We start from the raw sequence: 23992 nt of genomic DNA, 5'->3' as shown, positions 1-23992 counted from the left end.
GAAATCTATTTCAGAATTCTTACCTAGAGAATGACTACTACATGGACCATCATTCACTGCTGTCAATCCCCACTTCCAGCTTTGTGATCATGTTTATTATCTTTACAAAAGAATCTTCCTCATCCATTTTCATATCCCTAATCAAATAACATTGTTTAAAAGGGCAATTTCACTTAATACGTACTGCACTCTGCACTGTAACAGCACACGGCCTTTCCTCCCTCTCCACCCATCTCTTTGAAAGCATTTATGCCATTTATAAACTGTGACAGGCTCTCCTCCTCCTTACTCTGAGAACAAACCACTTAGGCCAGGATCCTTTAAAAGTTTCATGACAAAAAATTCAACTGGAACTGAATAAAAGCCTTTCCAAGATGAAAAGTATATTTGGACAAAAAAAGTAAGTAAAGCTAGGTTGCTTTTCTCAAGATTTAAGGCATATTCCTTCCTTGGTGAAAAGCCCAAACTGCCTTTACAAGTTAACTCAGATGCTTCTAGAAGTTTCCTAAAGTAAAAATGCAGAGACTATTAAGGAAGCCTGAGAAAAAGACACTGCAGCCCATAGACAAGCATTAAAACGTGATGAGAAAGGACAAGGTTGGATGTACCTGGAACAGAAGATCCCTAGCTGTTCAACAGTCCAAAAGATGTGGGGTTCTCAGACCATGGGGTTTCCATGTTCTGAACCCTCAGCTTCCTGGCTCTTGACAAGGGCAGCCTTGCAGCCACCTATGGCTGTAAACTGAGCCAGGCAGAAGCCACCGAAATTCTTGTGTTATCTGTGCACCCTCTAAGTCTCTAAAACTTGGCATTTAAATGTAATTTTCATCCATTCTCCTTCGTCTTCTCCCTCTCACCCCCAGCCCTCTTCTCCCTCTGACTTCTCCTCCTCCTCTGGTAACATGCTACCTACCTATTCAATTCCTTGAAAATGGCTGGCCCAGAGCTCCCAAGTTTTATATCAAATTATCTACAGCTACGTAACATATCAGAGCAGTCTTTTTGCACACCCATTTTTGCCACACAAAAAAAGAAAACTTTAGAAAGTGACATATGTTTTATTTGTTTCAAGAAATGTAGGTACCTAGGACAATCTCTCAGGCACATAGTCTATCAATGAGGAGGTTGGATCTGTACCACTGCAGGAGACTGCCTTCACCTTGAAGTGACAAGGACCATCAAACACACATGCTTCTGTTTCATAAAACTAGAGCCTTAAAATAAATACTTGAGTGGAATTCTTTCATACATGGACTTACTTGCTTAGGTGTGTTCACAGGCATACATGTGTACATATATGCCATGGCACATATGTGGCATCAGAGGACAAGTTATGACAACTATCTCTCCCTTTCTGTTGTGGCAGTACTGGGAATCAGGCTTAGGTGGTCAGGTTTGGGAGCAAGTGCCTCGCCCAGCCGAGCGACCTCGGCAGCCCCTGGGGTTTAGAATCCTTAACTAGCTTAGGAATGGCGTGTTTCATTGAAAGCACCACAAAGCCGCGTATGTTGACATCACCCTTTTATTTCATAGTTAGAAATAATACAGTTCCAGAGGGTAAATCATCAATAAATAACGGTGTTTAATCATTAAATGTAAAAATCCCAACTCTTTGGCATCTGACAGGATTCTATTACTTGTCAAACTATTGACTGTATAGATATAGTTAATCTTAGTGATCATTCATCAATACAATATGTTACAAAGGTGCAGTTTACTTGAAAATAGACAACAGCGGAAACTTTCCGGCCACCAAAAACTCTGATCAACTCAGTAAGACATGAAGCAGCATCTTCATGGCTCTCTCATACATGCTGTCACATGGCTGCCTCTGAATGCATGAGAAGCATCTGTTAAGAGTTCCTGGAGTTTCTAACATTTATTCTGCTCTAAATAAAGTTTGTCATTCATTCTGGACACAGGAAAACCACAAATTGTCCCAGGAATGACCCAGCCATCAATTAAAAAGTGTTCTTATCTTATTAAGTCTGCTAACCCCTAAGAAACTCGCAGTGCCGAAAAGAAAACATAAAACATGTAGTTCTGTAGAGCCAGAAATGCCAAAATCAGGAATAAATTGCACCTTTTAAGACTGAATGAAATCGAAATGTTTACAAAGGTAAGTTACATACATTTTATGGTCAAGAGTAGTTGAGTCGCTTCTGTTATTAAAGGCAAGGAATTATTTCTTTAGCAACAAATTAAACCAGTGTGATAGACATAAATGGTTAGGTAATCCAGGATTAGCCCACTAAAACTGCAGAGGCACGTTAGGCTCCTGCGCTAATCCGGAAACTGGCATCTCAATGAGTGCCCTGCTGCAGAGACCTGAACCCAGACAGAGCCAAGGACGTGCTGACTGGTGTCACTTCATACTCAGTTTAAGCATTTGAAAGTCAAAGTCGCGAGAGTCTCTGCTAAAGCTGTTATTCGCCTACTAGAAGTGGAGATGCAAGCAATACTACGTCAACAACCCGGTGGAGAGAATCCTTTCCGTTTTCAAGTTCCATGTGGATTTTAAATTAGAAAATAAGCACTAAGAAAATGTTTCCAACTGATGAAGACCCCATGTCAGAAACATCCTGGGAAAGCATCCCGCCCACTACCCGTTGTAAAATAAATACTTTGTATCCCAAATTTAATTTCATTAAGACACACTTTAATAATGCTATAAAGGAATATTTTACAGCCATAGAGATCAGTAACTTCCCATGCGGAAATAAAAAAAAATCCATCGCTCAATATTATCATTGAGGCAAGTGAAGAAAAGATTATTCTCTTAATCTGAAATGTTAATTGTTTTCAGTGCAAAACCAGTTATAAAATATTTAAACTCAATATTTAAAAATAAAAAGTGGTCCAATTCAGCAGTGTTCAAGCTCTAAATTTCATAAGACAAATCATTACGTACGTTGTAGAGTAAAATACAGAGATCCAAGAAGCACTGAGCACTTCCATGGAAACTTCTAATGAGTCTTACCAAGTCAGCGACAACCAAGCCGGTAACATTCCCCCATTTGAGTGTCAGAATCATAAAGGTGAAATGACTGCACCGAAACCTCGTTCTAGCTAAGAAGCTATGCAAACTAACGGTCAACATTCTGTTTCCTTTGCAGTTGCGTGCTCTAGAATGATAGCCCCCCGCCCCGCCCCCAGTACCTGTGATCTCATTCCTGTATCCAAAACTTGATCCAAACAATTTTTTTTTTAATGTTCCAGGAACACTGAGCTGATATAACCATCTCTAACGTGAAGGGTCATGTACAGAGTACGACAGTAGATTTTTCTCTAGCCGAGTACAGGCTGGCCTAAAGCAGTTGAAATGCGGTGGGAGTCGCTCATGTATTATTCCTAGCAAACACTCTGTCCCCTCGGAGGGTCAGGTGCTGAAGTTGGTACTGTAGCACTTCTGTGTCGGCTGGCTCCTTGATGTTCATTTTATCTAGATTGAGGTAGTCCAGGGATTTGGAGTGAGCCCTCTTACCTTTAAGAAGACATAGAGGCAAGGGCCCATGGAGGGCCTTATAAGGTTCATAAGGTAAGGATTTGGTGCACTTGTCTCCTGAGCTGGGCATCCGCCTTCGCCTCCTGCCATTAACAGCTGGAATCTCATATGGCTGATAGTACCTGCTTCTAGTTTTATACAGACGAGAGGAGCGTGCAAGTCCTGCATCCAGCTGCTTGGAGCGCAAGGGCGGCATGGCTTCTCCCTTGCTCTCCTCCCCTCCCGTGCACTTCTGGGCTAACTTCAGGAGTTCCTCGCCAGTTGCGAAGCCCACCAAATAGTTAGAGTCCATGTGGAGGATCTGATAACCAGACACGGTCCGACGCATGGGCGAGCATGGCGTGCTAGAACAACGGGGTTTCTCTGTCTCTGCTTTCCCTGGCGAGCTCCCCTCAGCCACAGGTAAGGGCAGGGTGGTCAGGGGACTTCTGGTCTCCCCATTTACATCTACTTCCATCTTAGGCACCCGGCGGCACACTCCTGAAAGTAAAGAGACTCAGGTTAGAGAAGGGTAACACAGAGCTCTGGGCCAAGCCCCCGATCCTGCCAGAACACACGGATGGAGCATGAATAATACTTGTCTGGAAGACAGACGATGTACAAGAGAGAGATTTCTGCCTGTCTAGCAGATATTTCAGAGCAGGTGAGAAATGACCACTGCCATTCAAAGATTCACAGGCAGGTAAACGAGAATCTGCAGGCCTCCGGAGGGGTTCAGAGGAAGAAATCAGCACTCAATTCATGCACATGGAGTTTACTTCTTGATATGCTTAAAAAAAATGCGGTAAGGACTGCAACGACACGCAAGGCCAGGTAGGCACACAGGCTTCCACAAAAAGTTTCAAATAAACTTTGACTTGAAAATTAAATTTCCCCTCATTATGTAAGTGCCTCATTCTTCACACCTGCAAGTCTTTGCAACTGCGCTTTGCAGGAATGTAACAAAATGTAACACAACGTCCTGACCAATCAATCCACCTCACAGCTATTCTGACACCATGGCTGGCTGAGCACTGAGAGGAGAGGAGGAAACCACGCAAAAATTCTTCCCATGAAATCTCCAACGGAATTTAAGGACACCATTCTCTAGTTGCAAGCCAACCCTACATCTACTGGGAGAATGTAAAACTTAATATTAGACATATGCAAAATGAATCAGAGAAATGACTCAGATGTCAAGGGCATTGTTAACGCTTCCAGCAGACCCAGGTATGGTTCCCAGCACCCACGTGGCAACTAATAACCTTCTGAAATGCCTCCAAATGATCCACTGCCCTCTTCTGGACTGTGGAAGGCACTGTAGACATGTGGTGCACAGACACACATGCAGGTTAAACACTCATGCACACAAGATGAATGTAGATCAATCCTTACGTTACAGGTAAAATACCAAATGTCATTTATGTGAGTATGTCATCGTAAACATATCATGAGCACAGTTATTTTACTGTACAAAGCTTAAGACAGTACTCTCGAATCGTTTAACGAAAAGAATGATTCACAATGAATAACAGGATTGTTCACTGCAATTATGACTTTGTGTAGTTTTGAAAACTTAATGACACACGGTGTCATGAGTAATGGCTAGGTTCCTCGAAAACCGCAGATAATGCAATTCTGGGCAACAACTTAGTAGGGAAAACAGAGACTAATGCCTTCCGAGGAAGTTTAATTTCACTTGAGTTTCTACTGGCTTTAAGGAAGTTATCTCTGAATGCTAATCAAAATGTCACGTAGCTAATTTTCATACGAGAAGCTTACTGAGAAAGGCTATTAAGTCACATAATTCTCGTGCGCTCTTCCATAAAACAAGGAACTATTTCCTAAAGTTTCAGTACTCATTTAAACTTCAGGCAGTTAGAAAACTAAAACCAAATGAAACAGAAACCCTGTGAAGTTGATTCCTACATCCCTTCACTAGGCAACTGAAGAGGCACAAGAGGCCACCTGTCCCTACGACAGTCCCCATAGACAACACAGCTGAACGCTGATGTTTACGGAGATGCTGCAACAGAGTGAACATTAGCAGGATCCACACAGGGGTCCGTTTACTCCAAATTTTAGCCCGTCCTCTTGGCCTTCTAGATTTAAAGCTTCGGTACAACCAGTTTAAAGGTTTTGTTAATATTTTGTTACTCTTCCAGCGTAAAACTTATTTCTCTCCTGAGGAGACCTGAACAGTAACTGCCAGTCAATCTAGACGGATATCGTCACGGCTCATGAGCCTCACAGAACCAGACCAAGCTAAGCCCAATGTTTACGCTAAACAAACTCTGGTCCTAAGCCAAGTGACAAAGTAACCCTTGGTCACGAACTCTGTAACCTTGAAGAGGACAAGAGGGCAAATCTGAGGTCTTCCATCTTCACAACCTGATAGTAGCTCTCCATTCTGAAAGGTCAGGAACAGAAGTGCGGTGAGGTCCAGTCAGGGAAAGGCAGGAACACACACACACACACACACACACACACACACACACACAGCCTAGAACAGTAACACTGCAGCTGCCTGCCCTCACTGAATGAGTACTGGTTTGATTTCTCCCGGGTCTGGCACTCCATGCAACCCATGGTTTTCTACCGATCCCCTCGTTTTCACTTGCTCTATGAGCCCTTAACGTTGACAGTTCAAATCCTATCTATTCTGGACTGGGTGGCAATCCACACAAATGCTGTGCTGAGATGCGTCTACTTTGTCTACAGTGGGGTAGGACTGCTAAGCAGGTTTCAAAAGAATGAGGCCGCAGGCATAAAGGACAAGCACAGGCTTTTGTGGTCAACAGGAATGTCAGAGATTTGTTCCAACGCTGCACGGATTCTGCTTTACTAAGGCAAACTCGGAGCTGTTAGAATATATTTTTGAGGCAGAAGATAAAGATAGCAGACTACAATGATCTAGACAAACAGGCAGAAATGGTATCTCATTGTGCAAAACCAGAAAACTGAAGAAGCAAACTTTGACATGTCATGAGATATACATTACTGTTAGATGAAAACTTATCATTAGTTAAGTTTCCAGAGAAATTTCACCCAGCCTGAAAAAAAATCTATGCAAACAGATCTTTACACATCTACGTGGGAGACAATGACTTAGCTTAGGTTGCTATCAGAAGAAACAGAGGTGCCTAGTGTGAGACACAGATTGCATTCTACATGGCAAACAATACACTCACTAAGGAAAACATTTCTGAAAGAAAAATTAAAAAATAATTGTGTTTAATATCCTGCAGCATAAATATATAATACTAAGACCAAAGCAAAACAGGTATAAAATATTTCATATAAAATATCTGAATAATAATATATATGATGGATATATATATATATATCCTTGCTCCAGATACAAGCAACTGTCTTTAAGATATATGCAGTAGCTACCTAAAAAAACTTCTCATGAGAAATTCTAAGAGCCGAAAAATGTTTTGCACACTTTAGCTATCACACACTAGCACTTTAATCCCAAGTTACAGGCAGTGAGTATACTCACGACACAGCTCTTTGGGTGGCTTCCTTCATCTCAGTGGTGCACTGACTGACATTTGAAAAGGAACATCTTCAAGCTTTGATACTCCACAAGAACCAGGACTCCCACAGACTGCTTGGAATTCTTATTAATATGCTGACTGGATCAACAGTGGCTTCGCGGGCACTTTCAGAAATGCATGCCAGGCTCTTTGATCATATATCCCCTCCTTACTGTCTGTACTTACCCCCTCCCCTTCCCGCCAGTCTCGTTTGCCCTCCTTTGCCCCCTTCCCCTTCCATGCCCCTCCACAAATAGGAGAACGGATAGGACAGTTATCTAACTTGTATTCCTTAACATACCGATCCCTACATCTCTTTTTCCTTGTACATCATTCTTCTAAAGGACACCTATGGGCAAGCTTGCAGTTTCCTCAGATGGAAGGCCGCACCGAGTGGCCACGCAGCTCCCAATCTCCAGCGCGTCCGAAAGAAAAGCAATGCTCTGTGTTACTCAATTCCTGAGAATGTCCTGAATGAATTTAAACACTGAGACCAAAATCTGAGGAAATAATGGAATCAATTTTCATGGATCATTTGTTAAACAGAACTGTTCCAGCTGTAGACAAGGCCTGGCTGCTGTGCTAATTCCCAAATTCTACTTTTAAAAAACTGACAGCAAAGACCGACCGGTCTCCAAGTCAGCCTACCGCTGCCACAGCTGGAGACTACGGGGTGCACAGCACCACAACTGGGGCACATCTTGAGACAGGAACTCTTCCATGGGAAGTATCTTTCGTGCTGTGCTGTTTGTGGGTGTTAATGCAACCCCCAAGTATACTAAACCATACTCTTCCACTGACCCACACCCCAGCCTCCAAGTTTCTTATTTAAAAAGCATTTAACAGAAATGGTTGACTGTAACTACATATTCTTTCAGCTTTTCCATGAAAATACCGCCATGGGCTTACTACTTTTTGCAAGTCCATTCATGACTCAGCATTTTTTTCCTATTCTAAAATGACCCCCTGAGACTGGGTCACAAATATTCTGGTGAGCATTATCACACAAATAGGCAAAGACCTTCTTCTGCAGGTATAATAAACAGTGAATCAAGAAATGTGCCACAGCATAGGGGGCGGGGAGATGACACAATGGCAAAGTGCAAGAATCAAGACCTGAGGTTAGACCCCCAGCACCTACTGAAATTAGGTACAGTAGCATCCATAATCCTAGAGCTGGGGGGGGGGGCAGGGCAGTGTAAGCAAGACACAAGAATCTCCAGGTCTCACTAGTTAACCGGCCTAGCCAAAAAGACAAGGGCCTGGGCCAGGAAGAGACCATGTCTCAAAAATAAGGTGGAGAGTCATAAACATACTTAATGTTGACCTCTGGCCTCCACAACTACATCATAGTTAAGGACAAACACACACACACACACACGCACGCACGTACTCACGCACGCACACACGCACACACAAGAAATCAGATCCAAAGCTTCTACAGTCTGCATCATTGAAGACACCCTCTTTGTTTCCCCGAATGTCTCTAATACATAATTAAGGCAGAACACTAGAAATAAAAGTTAGAAGAAAGAAAAGGTTAAGTTAACTTGCATTAACAGAAGCAGTAAAGATTTCTATGGGAAAAAAAAGTCTAGAAAACAAAAACTATAGGGCTGGGGAGATAGCTAGCCACATGTCTGCCTTGCAAGCATGAGAACCTGAGTTGAACCCCTGGAACTCGCACTAAAACAAACATGCAGAACAAGAGCTTGTCATCCAGGGACAGATGGATCCCTAGACCTCACTGAGCATCATCCTCACCTGCTTGGTGAGTCAATGAGAGACTCTGTCTCAAAAGGAGGGAAGGTGGACAGCAACTAAGGAACAATACCCCAAGTAGTTGCTTTCTGTTCTCCCCTACACACACACGTTCACGTACCTGCACATACATAAACACGCACACATACACATACATACATACACAAAGAAGATAAAACTACAAAAGTCAACTTGTAGTTACATGGTGCTTTGGAAACTGTGTTTTAAACAAGCAAATACAAATTTTTAAATGACAAGATCTTCTCAAACAAAACAGCCAAGGGTTGGCAATGCTCACAGGTGTGACTATTTATCGGCAGCATACACGGAGAATAATTCAACTAGATGACCCTGAGTTAGCCCATACAAATCATGCATTTTCACTATTGGCTAATGTACAACTGTAAATTTTGGCTGATACTAAAAGCAAGATATCCAGAAAATAATATTGTTTAGTGGTCAAAATGTGTAGCACAGATAGTACCCTCCAGCTCTTTAATATTCTGAGAAGTGGAGTCTTCCAATCTTTGGGCACAAATACCAACACTGACGGTAGCCTAGCCACCATGGCACCATGGGTGAGTTCTCCAAAGAGCTGTGGCGCTACACAAGAACTATACACAAATTCTCTTCCATAAACACTGTGTCCTAACAGCTGTATTCCATTTACAAACTAGAAAAAATTCATTGATCATTCTCACCCTTCATTATGTATATTCATTAGCACACTACACATCTGAAAATTTTCTGTATCCTAAAGCTTTAGCTGAGATGTCAAAAGATAAGGAATCCTGTGGTTGGACTCTTTAACCACCTAAGACATTGATCTGCTTTGCTGTTCTCTGTCAACACACCTTTCTCATCTCTGTCATAAAACTCTGGTATTAGGTTACCAGAAATATTTTTTATGGTCCCAAGGATCTGTGAAGTTTGGTTATAGTGCAATGCTTAAGGAGAGAAAGGACAGTAAGTATTTCCAAGTGGATAATCTGAAAGTACATGACACATCTGGGTACAAAGCACAGCCAACTCTAGTGATGGGTACACTAAAGAAACAAACTCAGTGTTCACGCTACAGGTCTGGAGCACCACCCTCCACGCTACAGGTCTGGAGCACCATCCTCCACGCTACAGGTGGGAAGCATCATCCTCCACACTACAGGTCTGGAGCACCATCCTTCACACTAAAGGTCTGGGGCACCACCTTACACACTACAGATCTAAGCACCATCCTCCACACTACAGGTCTGAGCATCATCCTCCACGCTACAGGTCTGAGCACCATCCTCCACGCTACAGGTCTGAGCACCATCCTCCACGCTACAGGTCTGAGCACCATCCTCCACACTATAGGTCTGAGTACCTCCCTCCATGATACAGGTCTGAAGCACCATCCTCCACGCTACAGGTCTGAGCACCATCCTCCACGCTACAGGTCTGAGCACCATCCTCCACGCTACAGGTCTGAGCACTACCCTCTATGCTACAGGTCTGGAGCACCATCCTCTACACTACAGGTCTGAGCACCACCCTCTTTATTTCTTTAAGGAACTGCAGAGACCCTCAAATAGCCTTAGTCCACAGACATTTCCGTAGCCACTTCCCTCACCCAGATACTTTCTACCCCTTTCCATTCCTCTCCAGCCTGATTGGATGATTATTTGATCTTTGTATTATTTTTGAAACCTCTCAAAGTAATCCATTGCTGAGGTTTTACCCTGTAAAGATTTGTTTCTTATACTTGTTTAATAAAATGCTGCTTGGCCAGTAGCCAGGCAGAAAGTAGAGGCGGGGCAACTAGGCAGGAAGTAGAGGCAGGATACAGAGAACAGGAAATTTCTGGGAAGAGGAAAGCTCAGTCTGCAGTCGTCACCCAAACAGAAAGGAGACCAGACACAGAGCAAGCAAGATGTCTGCCTTGCCGAAATAAGTACCAAGTCACGTGGCTAACACAGACAAGTATTATGGGCTAATATAAGTTATAAGAGTTAATAAGAAGCCTGAGCTAATAGGCCAATCAGTTTATAATTAATGTAGACCTCTGTGCATTTCTTTGGGCAGGACAGAAACCTCAGTCAACAATCCATGCAGACTAAAAGATGTTCAATTCAAATAATCCATATTGATATTTCTATTAAAATCAAAATCTCTCATCATCCCCTATCAGTGCAAAAGCTAGAGGAAACTCATATTGATATTTAACTGTATTCTCCCTTATTCCCTACAGTCACAATTATGAAAGTAGGTGTTTACTTTATGTATACTGCATGAACACAGACACACCCATGTGTGTGTGGGGAGAGAAAGAGACAGAGACGGGGGGGGGGGAATCTAATTTTGCAAGAAATTCCAGAACTAAAGCGCTGAGTCAGAGAACATATGCTTTGTAAATTTTTATAGCAACTACCACAAAACTTTAAATAAAATATTCCCATCTTCTTCACAAGGAGCATGAATTATTTTATATAACCAAAAGCTAATGTAAAGACTTGTATAAAGTACAATCTATACATTCACCAGGAGAGTATCGTGTTTCTACTCTCATTTCTTCTAAGTAAGAATTGCTTAAGAAAGGACAAATGTGAGCCAAGAGGATAATGTGCTTGCCTTTTCCAAAGGGAAAAGATAAATAAAACAGGCATGGCTTCCATTCTTGACCTCAACTCAGGTATTTTCACTGCCAACAGACATTTCTTGCACAGACTTATAAACTACGTATCCAATTTCTTTCAGCAAATGGGGAAAATGTTTATATATACCACAAAAATATGCAGAATGCACATGTTAAAGGTAGTGAGCCTAGTATGTCTCACCCCAACTTGAATCCTGGCTGACAACACATGCATCAGAGATTCTCCAGGAACCTGCATGAGCTGCCAAAAGACCACAATCTGAATGCAATGTGTACAGTTCTAACGCTCTCCAAGAAACTTTATTTCCTAAACAAAAATTTCCTATTCAAAATTTTGTATATTTGCTATAAAAAAGGAGTAATACTCTGAAGATACAACAAAAATGTCCCGGCTTCTTAGAACTGCTCTGAAAATAACTCATACCTTTCATAAATGCTATACAAAATGGTGTGTGTGTGTGTGTGTGTGTGTGTGTGTGTGTGTGTGTGTGTAAGAGAGTGGTAGAGAGCTGTGTTCATGTATATAAATGTGTATATAAATATAAGCTCATGCATGTAGATGCAAGAGGACACATCTCTGGTATTATTTCTAAGAGCCATCTTCCTTGTGATTTTGTTTTTGATTGTTTTGGTTGGTTGGTTGGCTTTTACAGACAGATTTCCATAACCCTGGCACTCCTGGAGTAGGCTAGCATGAACGGCCAAAAACCCCAGGAATCCACCTCTCACTGTCCTCCCAAAGACAGATTATAAATCTTTAATTGGATTCAAGTCCTCATATTTGTGCAAGCAATCACTTTACTGACTGGACCATTTCCCAAGCCTCACAATTATTTTTCTAAAAAAAACAAACAAAAAAAACCTTTTTATTTTCTTGATTTTTTTTTTTAAGTTGGGGTTAACTAAAAAAATTCACCTGAGTAATCTAAATGCTGCTTCATACGTTTTATTGTGTTTAGCAACATTTGGCAATACAACGTAAAAGGAGACACTGCTGTCTTAAATACACAAAACAAAAAGGTTATCATGTTAACAAAATCCTTGTCAAGAGGGACCTGAAATGAACAGTGCGGAACGGAGTCGTCCTCTGGCAGAAGAGGACTGTTAAGCATGACTAAGAGCTCATTGGTCCATTTGATCTGAGCAGTTTGCCTGGTTCACCTCCACTGCTGGAATAGAGACAAGCAGCCGAAAGCTGAGAATAGTCTGGGTTTTGATCTCAGCACCCACTTGGCTGTGCACAACCATCTTTCACTTCAGGTCCAGTAGCTCAGATGCCCTCCTCTGGGTCTGAGGGCACTCTAAGCAAGCATAGGTGTACATACATTCATGCAGGTAAAACACACGGACACGTTTAAAAAAAAAATCTCTTTCTCTCTTTTTTTAGAAGTCCAATGCGCTATCCATTGCCCCACAGAGTCACCTAATAAATCTCTTTTAAAAAAATTAGCTTAAAAACAAATTAGCAACAGTGAAACCACCAGGCAATTTTAATACACACAAAGGTTGCCACACTGTACATGCCAGAAAATGCCATTCTTCCAATTTCTGCCTCTTTAAGTCACTCAGTAGAGATGATCTGTCTGCTTACAGTTATTGTCCCTGAAGCCTTCAAATTTACTCCTTCTGATACACTGAAGGCTGAAAATATCTGCTAATCAAACTAGCTAAAACTGGATATCAAATGAAATAAATCTATGGTGAATGAGATTTGAGCTCACCTGACTGCACTCTGGTATATTAGTTACTTAACAGTATGTTGAGTAACAGTTTAGCATTGCTTATAAAGATGAATAAATGCCTGTTAAATAACTCAACTACCTCACTCTCAGGTAGTCACCACAGAAAATGTGAAAATAAAAGCACACACTAAGACATGAACATCAATATTTACAACAGCATCATTCATGCTTATCAAGACCTGACAAGAGTCCAAATATCACTTCAAAAAACAATGGAATACCATTCAGCAAGGAACATTGTAAACTAGGAACCCAACAAGTGAAATAAGTTGTTCAAAACACTATATACCATTTGATTTCATTTATGTGGCATTCTGGAAAATGCAAAATAATTAGGCCAGAAATTAATCAATGACTGGTAGGAGTTAGGATGGGGAGAAGAAACATCCTACAAAGGAAACTTTCAAGCTACACTCAAATCAATTTTATTATGTGCAAGTTATCTGTCAATCAACCCTGAAATGAAAAGTAAGATGCTTTGGTAATGTAGGACCATGTTTTATATGATTCTCCAAAACATTATAATTTCTTGGCTACATAGTCTCAGTGAAAATGAAAACTCAGCAGTTAGCCTGTATGTGTCTGATCACCTTCAGTGATAATATTTCCCAAGCTAAATCACTTCATGTAGAAGAAAGTTTCTGTCCCACCCAGTCCCACAGCTGTTCACTACCAAAGAAACACACACAGAGGCTTATATTAAGTATAAACTGTTTGACACATTAGCTCAGGCTTATTCTTAACTAGCTTTTACAACTTAAATTATCCCATAATTCTTGTCTATTTTTCGGCATGTGCTGTGGTGCCTTTCCTCAGTGCAGCATTCTCATTTTGCTTTCTCTGCCTCTGGCTGGTGACTGTGTCTCTGCCTTTTTCTCTTCCTACAATTCTCTTAGTCTGGTCACCCTGCCTATACTTCCTGCCTGGCTACTGGCCAATCAGTGTTTTATTACACCAATGAGTGACAGATTTTTACAGTGTACAAGAGCATTATCCCACAGTAACTTGACCTTTTGTAGCTCCGCTAGATTGCTACTTTATTTAAAAACTACAAACAGTGTGCATAGAAACAGTATAAATATACACTTATGTACATACAGATAAATACAGAGAACCATGCAAATGTCTCCCGGTGCCCTCCTGCCCATTTCTTCTAGTATACTTTAGCTGGGTGGGTTGGTGACTGTATTCTTTCTAAATTACTTCTCTTCCTAAAGACTGGATATTTTAGTAGTGCTTTCAGTTTTTTAAAGTGCATCTTGGAAGCTGGAGCACGATCTCATCAGGTAAGAGCATTTCCAGCCCTCGAAGAGGACCCAAGTTTGCTCCCAACTATCTACATTGGTTGGCTCTCAACCACCTTTAACTCCAACTCCATGGGATTCAATGCAGTCTTCTGGTCTCTGAAAGCCACTCACAGGTACAAACCCAAAGACAGACAGAAGCAAATACACAAAATTAAAAATGGAATCTTTCGTGCACATTCAATGGATGAGATATGATCCATCCATCTACTTAATACCAGCACACTCCCTCATTATCCTTTTAAATCACTCTCCAGTTGCTGACCATTCGGTGATCACTGAATACGAAACTGCCTTCTGCAGACACAATGACCTCTAAGTCAAAGCAAGAAACCACAAGGATTCAATGAGCAGCCACTCACATTAATATAGTTCTGAAAACGCTAAAGAGCTACAAGGCTATTTTTAATCATTCCCCCATCAAAAACTTGAAGTCACACAAACAACAATGTGACCATAAACACAGGCCTGGGGGAGGGGGAACTAAAAGATGGTAAGTATTGCAAACTTTTAAGTTACTCATAGTGCGATAAAATAGAGGAGTCGTGTGTGCAGCCAATTACAGCTATGTGAAAGTTGTTCTCCTTCAGCCACCATCATTTATGAAAATACAAAAATAGAATGCATTGAGAATTACTTCGGCAGTTTTTGGAAATTTTTTTTATTAAAACATCTTTCAGATTTGAGCAACTCTATCATATATTTATTCTGAAATACTATTCCTTATGACATTCTATATCTTCTAGGATTTTCACAAAAAGGAAAATATATAAAAGCACTAAGCATTTCAAATAATTTTAGCATGTGACAATCATAATCTCAATCCCAACCACAAGACCTTTATGACTGTGGCACACAATTGTAACAATACATGGACACCGTTTCCATATGTTCATCTATGTAATCTTTAACAGACACCATGACCTTATGCTCGTAATGGTTAACAAACAGAAACAACAAAATATAACTTACCGGACTAAATCCCAGATGATGTCACTGTGCAATTTCCAAAGCGTCCCAAGGGAGCACAGGCATAATAATTTTTCTGTTCTACTCCAGATACTAAACATGAGACACAAAAATAAGTCTGTAATTTAACGAGTAACACAATTTATAAAGCAATTATATTAATTCTAACTGCAAAACAGAAAGTCACAGGAGGTACTAATGTTGGGCATCGGTTATATGGGACACCGTAACTAATTAATTCAATTAAAAAGTTGTTTTGAGTTATTTTGGTTAAATGAATGCTCAAGACATCTTATGACACTTGTTTCCCTGTGTTATGCTGTGTAAACTCTACCTACAAACTAAGAGTATTTAACTAGGTTAAATAAAAACACATGAAACACTAAAGGCTTAAATGATAATTGCACCCACTCCATTCCCACTGATGTGTTCAGAAGACTGTATAGGGGAAAAAGCAATGCTCAGGCAGGCACAAAAAGTGAATCTTAGCTGTGGCCATGCTAAGAATTCTCCCTCCTGACTGCGCATAAACAGCAATCTCTAAAGTAAGGCCATTCATACCCCTGTCCCTCTCTAACACAGGTTATATGGATTAAGGGAACTCAGGCCAATGAACGTGTTTTGCAGGCTGCAAGCCCTTAACAGATGTGCAATCCATTATTATACAATTAATTTTGGTGTCTACTCATTTGAATTCTAAAATAGCAACAATAAAATCATCTTTTGTTAGATTGTTTGAGGCAAATGACTGGAAGGCTCTTGATAGGTAGCATATGTGTATTTGTGTGTGTGTGTGTGTGTGTGTGTGCGTGTGCACGTGCACTTATACATGTGCATATAACCATACATGCACATGTGGAAGCCAGAGGTCAACATCAGGGGCTATCTTCTTCTTTTCTATTCAGCCTTAATTTATATTGGTACTGGGAGGTGAACTCAGGACCTTGTACATCTTAAGCAAGAACTCTACTACTGAGCCATACTCGTAAGTCCTGATTTTATTTTGTAAGATGGAGTCTCTAACTAAATTGACAGACCATCAATTTAGCTTGGCTACTAGCCAAGCAGTCACTGAGCCCTCCTGTCTCTGCCAAGAACTGGGGTTTTAAAAGTGCACTGCCATGTCTACCTTTTATGTAGATGCTAGAGAACAGACAGGTCGTCAGTTGGCACAACAGGCATTGCACCCATTGAGGCACCTCCCTGACTCAGAAAACACTCTTAGCGAGACACACAAAGCAACATACTCAAGGTCTCAAGCACATCTTCAACGTCATCCCCCTCTCACCACGGGAATTAAAGGGAACTATCTTTATCTCTTGCATCCCCAGTTAACTGGATTGATTTGTTAAGACAACGAAAACCAAAACAAAAGCCTCCCCAAAGTCCTCTTCCATGTGTAGAGGCTTCATAGGTTGCTGAGTTTTCAAGGTTGTGCTCAACATAAGGTAGGTGGGAGCTCCCAAGGGTGGCCAGGATTCATTTTATCTACATAGCTGTTTGAAGTCGGAAATGTAGCGATGTGCTATACAACATGTTCTCCGACTAAAGACCAAAGCAAATGAAACAGGCCAAGAACTGCTAGGTTGTTATTTTCCTCCCAGCACAGAAGAGTTTCAGCCAAAGGAAACAGATAATTTACTGAACTCAAGGAATTTTGCTTAGTATCCAGAAATGGCTAGTACAGCAAAACCACCATGATAAGAACCCTGATGCTACCAGCCAGGTGGAGATCAGACATGTTCTATTTAATTTATTTTACCACCAACTATGTTTACATTTAGCAAACAAGCAATCTGCATAAGTAAGGCTTGGACCTCCCTTTCCAATGAGGCCCATGGTCTTAACAGAAGCTGAAGAATAGTGAAACAAAATCTGCTTCCTAAGGATAAAAATATTTGCTTCACATATTTACCCCTCAAAGAGTTTACAGAACGCTGTTAGGAAATATACACTGTTATATTAAGTAAAGAGATTTGTGACAGGGGATGAGACTTAAAAAGAAACCATTTTTTTATCTTATATATGTCAAAAGACATACTTTATGTAATATAATCTTTACCCCTTAAAGAAAATACTATTAATCCCACCGTGAGGTATTCAGTTAAGCATTACTACTTGAGAGCAGTGCAGGAATCTGCACACCAGCTAGCCTGGCTCCAAGGCCCTCTTGCTCATCCTCAAACTTCTGTATAAGCACAGCAGTACACACAATAGTCATGCACGTGAAAGCATACATTCATTCATTTCTGTGGGTGCAATCCTACTCGGTTTCAAAAGGTACTTCATATAAATGTTGGATTACCTCATTGGTGTAAAGACGGGAGGGAGACAGTTTTACTACTAGTTCCAAGGTGACGTCAAACTTTTTAAATGTTAGGATTTTACAGTATGAAGACAGAGACAACCTGAGTTCAATCCCCAGAACATTCTCTCTCTCTCTCTCGCTCGCTCGCTCTCTCACTCTCTCTCTCCCCCTCCTTTCTCTCTCTCTCTCTCTCTCTCTCTCTCTCTCTCTCTCTCGCGCGCGCGCACACACACACACACACACACACACGAAAAATATTTTAAAATATAGATAATACGCTAGATCGTTTTATCAGGTTGTAGAAAAGTCAGAAGGGCATTTTCTTAGTGGTTGATGGGAGATGACCCATTCCATTGTGGGTGGTACCATTCCTGGACTAGTGGTCCTGAGGTCTACAGAAAAGAAGCAGGCTGAACAAGCCATGAGGAGCAAGCCAACAAGCAGCACTCCTCCATGGCCTCTGCATCACTGCCTGCCTCCAGACTCCAGCCCTGCTTGTGTTCCCATGGAATGGACTAAGATGGAGAAGTTTAAGCCAAATGAACCCTTTTGTCCCCAAGCTGCTTTGGTTATGGTGTTTCACCACAGCAACAGGAATCCTAATGAAGACAAATAGTATGGCAGGAAAAAAATCTCCAACAATATTTGCAAGCTACTGGCTTTTCTATAGCTGGATGCCAGGGCAACACTACTCATAAAGTGAGAGAAACCTGATGTAGACTCTTACAAACTCAGATTGAAAAGCAAAAGGAAACATTAGAAAAGCGTGAAGGCCTTTTGTCTGCCTTATACGATGCCTTAATTTTGAATAAAGAAAGTTTAAAATTTCCTTCCAACTTTCACATAATTCATGCCAGGTATTTGGTAGTATATTCTTTCCAAGCGTTTAGAAGCACTAGAACAATATTTATGCTTTCAAACTTTTTTTTAACACCAATAGAAAGACCTAGTTAAACCCTCAGTCTAAAACTGAAAGCAGAGGGCCCTTAAAGCAATTATCAAACATCACTGAGCTCATGATGAAGTCTAGGAAACGGTCTCTAATTTCATAATGAGCAAAGTGTAGTGACTGATTATTCCTAGCTTGCCACTGCCAAGGCAAAAATAGAACAGATCCCTCGGCAGTGACCCAAGGTGAGCCAAGTATAGTAGCATCTGCCTGGTCCTCATTTTCGCTCCTGACATTGCTATTTGTGTGTAACTGAGTACCAGCTAGACACAGGCACCAGGAAGGGAGAAATAATACAGTGAAGAAAGAGACACAAAATAAGTACAACTGAGCCAAGAAATAGTGTAGTTACAAACTTACTTTGACACAGCATATAGAGCAACCCACTACAGAATTATAGTAAAGGTTTCACTACCATCTCTTAAAACAGAAATTAAAAGTTGTAATAAAGCCACCCCAAAACTATAACTTTCAAATAAAATCATCCATTTTTAGAATACTTTAAAAAAATCTACAAATCCCATACAGGACAAATGACTCTGGTTTTATCTTGGCATTCGAAGGTTTGTACCTTGAATGGAAAAGACTATTTACAAATTCTTAAGACAGGGGGGAAAAAAGCACAGAAAAACAGACTAAAGTCAATAAACCTAAAGTTTGAAGATACAATGTTTCCAATAGCGAGAGCTGAAACAAACAGAAAGCTCCATGACATTGCTCTGTAAACAATGTGGACAGGAAACTTAAACATCACCCAGTGCAGCCAACTGCCATTGACAGGGAAGTCCCAGGTGAGGAAGAGGGGAAGACATCCAACACTGACTGCAAGGAGGCTCCACAAGTACAGAAAGTTTCCAACACCAACTGGAAAATGATATGTATCATTACAGTGACTATAATAAAGCCCTTCAAAAAGAAACACCTCAGTTCACAGTTCCTACCCGGACATAATTATCTGTGGAAACCTCTTGAACCTTCAAGTACCATCGAATGGGAAACATATTGCTACCCTATCCCAGAGTCATATAAAGCAGAAAAAAGGTATGGGCTTTACAAAGGAAAAGACATCTTTCTGCTTGTGGACTTTGGAAAGTGCATCCACCCAACCATTCACTCAATGACGTTATCTGATCACTCAACAATATTTCTTGAGTACATAGAAGCAGTGGGGCAGGCATAAAGTCAGGAAACACAAACCTCACCCGTGCAACAGCAAATGGGAACAACGCCAGCAACCCCAAAGTTTTCTTCTTTCCACAAAGCAAAGAAAGTGGAAATGTTCAGTTCTAAACAAATGCTTTACTCTTAAATCCTGAGTTGCTATACTTGAGGCATCAACCCACATCCACTAACTAAATATCAGGAAAAAATGGCTAATTTTAACACTATATAAACTATATGACATGTATGTTTTAAATACTACACACACACACATCTGGAGGCACCATGCACCGTAATAAATCCCACTACTAATTAAAGATGGGACTGGGAAAAGATAAGAATTTCGTAGGAGAAAAAGGTAGAGTATTAAGTGTTGAGTTTTAATTCTTCCCAAACCTGGGACTTTGAGGAGACCCTGGAGCGGGGGAGATTCTAGTTCAAGTAGTGAAAATGCTTCATAAGCAAAATATTTTCTGCTCTCAAAGCCTACTCTAAAATAAATAAGGGACCAAAACATCCTCCAAGTAGAAAAACACAGAACAGAAATAAAATGGTTCAGCTGCCAGATTGCATGCAGCACTGGGTGGAAAAGAAAATGCTTAGCCGAAGCCACCGGCTCTTACCATGGGGACCACTTCCGACCTTCTTATCTTTTCCCAGTTTGTAAAACTAAACCACGAAGGGTTCATGAAGGGTTTGGAAGGGCACTTAGTAAGTATGGTGTGACTTTTAAAAGGCCTTCTTTGACCTTACCAACAAACCATCAACCTTCCCAGCGTGGTACAGCGGCCCATAATTGGTTCAGTAAGACATAAATGAGTTCCTCTTTCTAGTATCAGTTCTCTTAATAGCAACTCCCTTAAAGGGCCCGACACTCATTTTTGTTTCTACCTCTGCTAGTTAAAATCAAACCCACGTTACTCCATCATATTCAGCTTCCCCCTAAACATGTCTGACAATAGCTGAAACCACAAGTCTACACGAAGTCTTTACAAGGAGCCCCCCTCTTCTGGAAGCATGGCCACAGGGGGACAGAAGTCTATGGTAGAGGTGATGCAAGTTCCGAAGAAAAGCTGGAAACTGGGTACTCATTGAGAAAATAACCGAGGCTACAAATCAGGAAACAAAGCATTAAATAGCACTTGTAAATTACTGTTCTCATCACACCAATTACTTTTAAGACTTAATGTTAAGGTACTCTTCAAAAACATGGAGCACATAATGTTAGCTAACTGGCTGTCAGTATTGCCAGTGGGTATACCTTACACCCTGGGAGATTTAGTGCTAACCCTCCCATTTACAATTAAGTGAGCATACCAAAAACACAGTCTATGCACCAGCTCTTACCAAAGTTAAGTGGTCTTCGCGCCCATTCATGAGCGCTCACATTTCATCCTCTCTGTTTTGTTTATAATCCAAGGTACCATTAAAAAAAAATCAGCGGAACGTCCATTCATTAAAAGAATGTAAGCACACACTGTGACCCAAAGCATCCTGGATAATAACTGTGTTTTGAACTAATTGCGAAAATAAACTTTGTGAAGGGGTGGTTCCCAATCCCTACTGTCTACATTGTTGTACCACCATAAAGTACCTTGCCACCGTCAATTATAGAGTGGCTTTTCTTGAGAAAAATCAACGTAAAACGAAGTTTAGAAACCTCAGAGATCTTCTGCAGAATCTGCTCTCCGGACTAGGAGCAGCTAACAATGTGCAATGTTGCTGTTTCCATTCTTACTCCTCTTCAAAGGATGAAAAAGTTCAGCTCCAGTGTTCCCTATGTCTCCCAGCCTCGTAGACGCCCGCGCGCGCGCGTGCACACACACACACACACACACACACACACACACACACACACTTACACACAGACACACACGCGCGCGCAAATCCCGGCTTTGCAGAGATCAAGAGCCCACCCGGAGCAAAGTGGCGTGGGAGAAGAGCCCTGGAGTCTCTAGCGAGGCAGACACTTGCCAGGGAGGGGAAGCACGCGGCCGTCGTTCCCTCCGCGACCCGGGCTCCTTTCTGGCCTTCTGGCCGAGATTTGCAGATTCCACCACTAGAGCGACTTTGGCAGCTTCACAATGGGCTGCTTCTCAAGGTCTGCCCGCTGCCCGCCACCAGACGCCCTTTCCTACGCTTTCCAACCGCCCCAAAGTCCACCCGCGACAGGTGGGGCGAGGGCGGCGGTGCCCGAGACATCTGCCGCGGGAGTTTCGGGCCAGCACCGGGCCGCGATCCACAGTCCACAGACGCCACCGCCGGGTGGCCCGATCGTCCCCAGCCACGCCGGTCTCGGCCTCGCCCGCAGGGTGCAGCGCGTACGGGGCGGGCGCGATAAGGTCGTCTGGGCTCCCGCCAAGCGTTATCTGGCCCCCGCAGTCGTAGCCCGCACACCGTTGGGGACAGAGGCGAGACAGGCCGGGCAAGAGCTACTTCTCAAAAGGTTTCCCTGGGCCTGGCGCCTGGCGCTGCGGGCACCGCTAGCCGACGAGCTGGCATGCGCCAACGTACCCAGACTTCCGCACCTCGGCACCGCGGGAGCGCCGCTCCGGGTCGCAGAGTCCCCCCGCACCGCACGGCGGCGGCGAGCGCACGCCAGCTCGTTCGCTCACCCGCCCGCCCGCCGCGCGCACACGGGGCGCACGCCCCCGCACACTCACACGCGCTGCACACTCCCGGCGTCGCCGGCCCCACCCCTGTGCCAGGAAGCTGCGGGATCTCGCACCCCGCGCGGGCCCCACCCCAGTCTCCAGACCCCAGTCTGCCATCCGCACTGGAGATCGGGGACCGGCCCCCCTCGAAGCCGGTGGCCACCGAGGCTGCAATACCAGCCACCCAGCAGGCCAACGCGCCCGAGGCTTCGCTGCACAAACACACACACACACACACACACACACACACACACACACACACACACACACACACACACACACACACCACACACCGCTCGCCCAGCCCGGACACGAGGCGAGGAGGAAGGGGCGGCGCCGTGCCTGGGGCTGGCACAGTGGCTCGCTGACTGGGGCACCCACATTCACGCGCGTACTCCACCCATCACCACCGCCACCTCTGCAGCACAAAAGGTTGCAGAAGGAGTGGCGATCCCCGTCCAACGTACCAGTGATCCAGGGTTCCCGCCGGCTCCTCTAAGTCGCCGGCGGCAGAGTCGAAGCCAAGGGCGAGAGAGACGCGGGGCTGCGGCGCCGAGGTGCGGGCAGAGGCCGCCAGCCAAGCCAGCCGGGTACCCGCTGCTCTCCCACCGCGCTCGGCGCCAGCTACGGCCCGCCGTAGTCCCGCCTCCTCCCCCGCCCCCGCCCGCCTTCCCGCCTCCTTCCTCCCTCCCTCCGGCTGCGGAGGCGAGGCCGGTGAGCGCAGAGCCCGCCTCCTGCGCCAGGCTCGCACGCTCGGAAGGGCGGGCGTCAGGACGAGGCGCTGGGCGGCCCGGCAGGAGAGCGCAGGAGCGGAGGCGGGCGCGGACGCGAGGCGGCGTGATGCCACCACCTCTCCCAGACGAAAACCCCGCGCTCCCGCCAGGGAGCCGCAGCTGGCAGGCCTGGGAATGCGGACGGCTCCCCATAGAGCGGTGTGCTGAGCTGTTAGAGCCTGTCATTGTGAGTTTCTGCTTGATCACAAGTTGGGGAGAGCAGAAGCCCAAGAAGTTACAAATTATACCCTAATTCTAAAAAACAAACAAACAAACAAACAAAAAAAGAAAAACAAACATGGGGGGCAGGGTTAAGGCCAAATTCCGATTCTGAGTCATTTGTTTCTCTTCTCTCTTCCTTCCTCTCTTCCTCCCCTCCTTCCCTTTTCTTTCTTGACAGGGTCTCTCGCTGCAGCCTAGGCTGGATTCAATCCTGAGAACCTTCCTGCCTTAGTCTCCAGAGCTCGGGTTTTGCAGGAGTGATGTGCCATTCCCAACAAGAATTTCTTTTCTCTATTCGCATAACTCTCCCCAGTTAAAGAGGTCAAATGCAGCACACAAATATTTGCTAACATTTATTTAGCTCTAGGTACCAACCCTTTTGACACACATTTCCAAGTTTACGCCTCTCAACAGGTCTAATCCACCTTCTGAAGATACGGAAAACTGAAGGAACTTTCTTAAAGTCATAGACTTAATATATGGCTGAGCTG

The 23992-nt window shown here is 43.2% G+C and overlaps 1 protein-coding gene across 8 annotated transcripts; it reads right to left on the bottom strand.

The window, feature by feature from the left end:
- Positions 1-1504: 1504 nt before the first annotated feature.
- Macir (macrophage immunometabolism regulator) lies at positions 1505-23141 on the bottom strand. Of its 8 annotated transcripts, none has more exons than XM_085695987.2 (3): positions 22974-23139; positions 15438-15527; positions 1505-3985 (listed from the first exon to the last, which is right to left on the bottom strand). In XM_085695987.2, exon 3 carries the CDS (start codon positions 3960-3962, stop codon positions 3339-3341), a length of 624 nt encoding a protein of 207 aa, XP_085552113.1. In that variant the 5' UTR covers positions 3963-3985; positions 15438-15527; positions 22974-23139; the 3' UTR covers positions 1505-3338. The 8 variants fall into 8 exon arrangements, with proteins under 8 accessions (XP_085552113.1, XP_085552123.1, XP_048298079.1 ...); XM_085695997.2 differs by lacking the exon at positions 22974-23139 and adding an exon at positions 22516-22737; XM_048442122.3 differs by lacking the exon at positions 22974-23139 and adding an exon at positions 22367-22499.
- Between the last annotated feature and the right edge of the window lie 851 nt (positions 23142-23992).

The sequence above is a fragment of the Myodes glareolus genome, chromosome 1 (assembly GCF_982192425.1).
Source record: "Myodes glareolus chromosome 1, mMyoGla1.1, whole genome shotgun sequence".
Lineage (NCBI taxonomy): Eukaryota > Metazoa > Chordata > Mammalia > Rodentia > Cricetidae > Myodes > Myodes glareolus.
The sequence above is the reverse complement of the archived record's forward strand: the minus strand, read 5'-3'. Positions and strand labels throughout refer to the sequence as shown.